The 3,117-nt window shown below is 69.6% G+C and overlaps 1 protein-coding gene across 1 annotated transcript in view; it reads left to right on the top strand.

Annotated features, from left to right (window-relative positions):
- LOC112950793 (protein FAM49A-like) overlaps positions 1-1,514 on the top strand; it is a 5,141-nt gene extending 3,627 nt beyond the window's left edge. The window contains exons 4-10 of the mRNA XM_026043428.1: positions 143-248; positions 336-472; positions 557-751; positions 824-903; positions 976-1,102; positions 1,248-1,318; positions 1,409-1,514. Of these exons, the coding sequence (XP_025899213.1) occupies positions 143-248; positions 336-472; positions 557-751; positions 824-903; positions 976-1,102; positions 1,248-1,318; positions 1,409-1,472 (780 nt within the window). The 3' untranslated portion in view covers positions 1,473-1,514. The remainder of the gene's footprint in view (positions 1-142; positions 249-335; positions 473-556; positions 752-823; positions 904-975; positions 1,103-1,247; positions 1,319-1,408) is intronic.
- The last annotated feature ends 1,603 nt before the right edge of the window (positions 1,515-3,117 follow it).

The raw sequence follows: 3,117 nt of genomic DNA, 5'->3' as shown, positions 1-3,117 counted from the left end.
TGCTGCGGGAGGCGCAGGCCGTGCTGGCCGAGCTGCGCGGCTACGCGGGCGCCGGCCGCGAGATCCGCCAGGTGGGTGCCGCTGCGGCCGTCCCCCCCGTCCGTCCGTCCGTCCGTCCATCCAGCCACTCTGCCGCCCGCAGGCCATCCAGCACCCCGGGGACGCGCAGCTGCAGCAGGCGGCCTGGCGCGCCGTGTGTCCGCTCGTGGCCAAGCTCAAGCGCTTCTACGAGTTCTCGCTGCGCTTGGGTGAGGTGCCAGGCTTCTCCCCTGCCCGGGCCCGTTGCGCCCGGATGCCGGGCGCAGCATTCCCGCGTTTCCCCTCCTTGCCGGCAGAAAACGCGCTGCGGAGCTTGCTGGAGGCGCTCACGTGCCCGCCCTACGCGCCCACGCAGCACCTGGAGCGCGAGCAGGCCCTGGCCAAGCAGTTCGCCGAGATCCTCCACTTCACCCTCAGCTTCGACGAGCTCAAGGTTCCCCCTCGGCACGGCCCCGCGGGCGCCCACGCGGTGCCCTCCGCGCCCCGCGGCCGACGCCGGCTCTCCCCGCTCGCCCAGATGACCAACCCCGCCATCCAGAACGACTTCAGCTACTACCGCCGCACGCTCAGCTGCAACCGGCTCAACAACCCGCAGCTGGAGGCCGAGAGCGAGGTCAACACCGAGATGGCCAACAGGATGTCCCTCTTCTACGCCGAGGCCACCCCCATGCTCAAGACGCTCAGCAACGCCACCACCAAGTTCGTGTCGGAGGTGAGCGGGGACGGGACGCGGGGGGCTGGGGGACGGCGGGGGATCGGCCACCTTGGGGCTCCCTCCTTGCAGAACAAGACGCTCCCCATCGAGGACACGACCGACTGCCTCAGCACCATGGCCTGCGTGTGCCGAGTGATGCTGGAGACACCGTGAGTGCCCCCGCGGCGCGGGGAGGGTCCCCTCAGCACCCACGGTCACCCCCGTGTCCCCGCCGGCGACAGGGAGTATCGGAGCCGCTTCACCAACACCGAGACCCTCCTCTTCTGCATGCGCGTCATGGTGGGCGTCATCATCCTCTACGACCACGTCCACCCCGTGGGCGCCTTCGCCAAGACCTCCAAGATTGACGTGAGCGAGCGCCGGGCACGCGGGGACGGCCCCCGTGTCGCCCCCCTCGTGGGCTGCTCTGTGGGGTTTCCCTGGGTGAAGAGGAGGAGGGTAGAGCGGGCTGCATGGAGGGGCGGGGAGGAAGGCTCCCCGCCTCTCCCTCCAGATGAAAGGATGCATCAAAGTCCTCAAGGAGCAGCCGTCCAACAGCACCGAGGGGCTCCTCAACGCGCTGAGGTGAGGGGGGAGCCGCCCCCGGCAGCCTTCCTCCTCCCCCGGCTCCCTCGTCCTCCTCGTCCCGCGGCCGTCACGGCTGTCCCCGCGCAGGTACACGACCCGGCACCTGCACGATGACACCACGTCCAAGCAGATCCGCGCGCTGCTCCAGTGAGCGCCGCGGGACCGGCCGCGGCGGCGCCTGTCACCGTTTTGTCCCCGGGGTGAAGGGACAAAAATAACCCAGAATAGCCGCCCGTGAACACGGAATGCTCCGCATTAGGAATAACGCTCCAAGCCAAGCGAGGGGGGCCAAGGCCTCCCCCGCCTCCGCTCCCCCTTTCCGCCTCCCCCATTGGCACCCGGTTCTGGGCTCCGTGGGACGGTGTCACCCCAGGGACGCTGGAGCCGGTGACCGCCTGGATGGGGTGGCGGGAGGTGCTGGGGCCAGGCGGGATGGAGCCCGGGGCGGGATGGAGCCTGGGGCACCGATGCTGCCGGTGGCTTCCAGAGGGATGAAGTGGTCCAGGAGCAGGCTGCGGATTGGGACCTCCCCCAAGAGAACAGGGACATTCCCTGGGGAGCTGAGGAGGGGACAGACAGGGCCGGGTGCATCCAGGCACCCCCATCCCGGCGGCAACAGGGGCTGGGGATGTTGAGTGACCTGCGCTGGAGGAGGAGGAGGAGGAGGAGGAGGAAGGAGCATCCCCACAGCCCTGCGCTGACCTCGGTGGAAACGACTCCGTCTCACCCAGTAGATTTTTACTATAAGCAATTAAATCTCCACTCCCCTTCTTTGATACTTTTCTTTTCTTTGGTGTGAAATAAAATGACATTTAATATGTCTGGTGGCCAGAGCCGGGCCATTTCTCACGAGGGGACAGGGACGGGTCTGGTCCCTCCGGGCGCCACTCGCGCCAGTGGCTGCCGACGGGGGGACCGGGGGGACCGGGAGCGAGGGCCGGGCCCGGGGCTTTGCCGGCAGGTGGCCCTGTGACACCGTGACAAAGTGGCCAGGGTGCCAACCCAGCCCCAGCGCTCCCGTCCGCCCCATCCCCTGCACCGGGGACCCACCGTGCGGGGCAAAACGGGCACCGCGTGGGGTGGCACCGGCTCCCACTCCCCGGTGCCCTGTGCGGAATGGGGGGCACGAGCAGCTTCCCTGTGTCCCTGCGCATCCGGTGCCTCGGTGTCCCCACGGGTACCTGGGCACAGATGCTGCTGCCGGGAGGCGGATGCAGGAGCCAGCGGCATCCCTGTTCCTGCAGCCTGGGAGCATCCGGGGCTCCCATGGGCATCCCAGAGCTGATCCTGGCCCCTCCAGCCCCGGAAGGCACCAGTTGCAGGGCACACAGAGCGGGGGTCCCTGCGCCCATCACCTTTGGGCAGGGCTAGCGCTCGCCGGCCCCGTGGAGCAGCCCCCGCTGCCCACCAGAATTCCTGCAGCTCCCGAAATCCCGGTGGGCTCCAGCCCGTGTCGCACGGCTGGCTGCGGGCACCGCGGGCGCTCACTCCGAGCGGGAAGCTGGCAGCTGGGGCCGGACGGGCACCAAGGGCCGGGGCGCACGGGGGTCCCTGCGACTTCACCCCAAAAACTCGCTCCCGGCCCCAAAATGTGGGCTTCTCGCCCCAGCGCCAGCCCTGCCGGGCGGCCCCGGGCCCCTCCCAGCCGGTTGCACAAGGGCAGCCAACAGCTCCTTCTATTTTTAGGCTCTTGCGCCAGCACTTCCCGCGGCAGCGCCCGCACCGCGGGGGCACCGGGACGCGGTACCCGCGGCACCCGGCTCTGCCTCCCGCTCCCCTGCGGCTGGACCAGGGCC

This window comes from Nothoprocta perdicaria, unplaced genomic scaffold, assembly GCF_003342845.1.
Source record: "Nothoprocta perdicaria isolate Ctin4 unplaced genomic scaffold, notPer1 scaffold_33, whole genome shotgun sequence".
Lineage (NCBI taxonomy): Eukaryota > Metazoa > Chordata > Aves > Tinamiformes > Tinamidae > Nothoprocta > Nothoprocta perdicaria.
The sequence above is the reverse complement of the archived record's forward strand: the minus strand, read 5'-3'. Positions and strand labels throughout refer to the sequence as shown.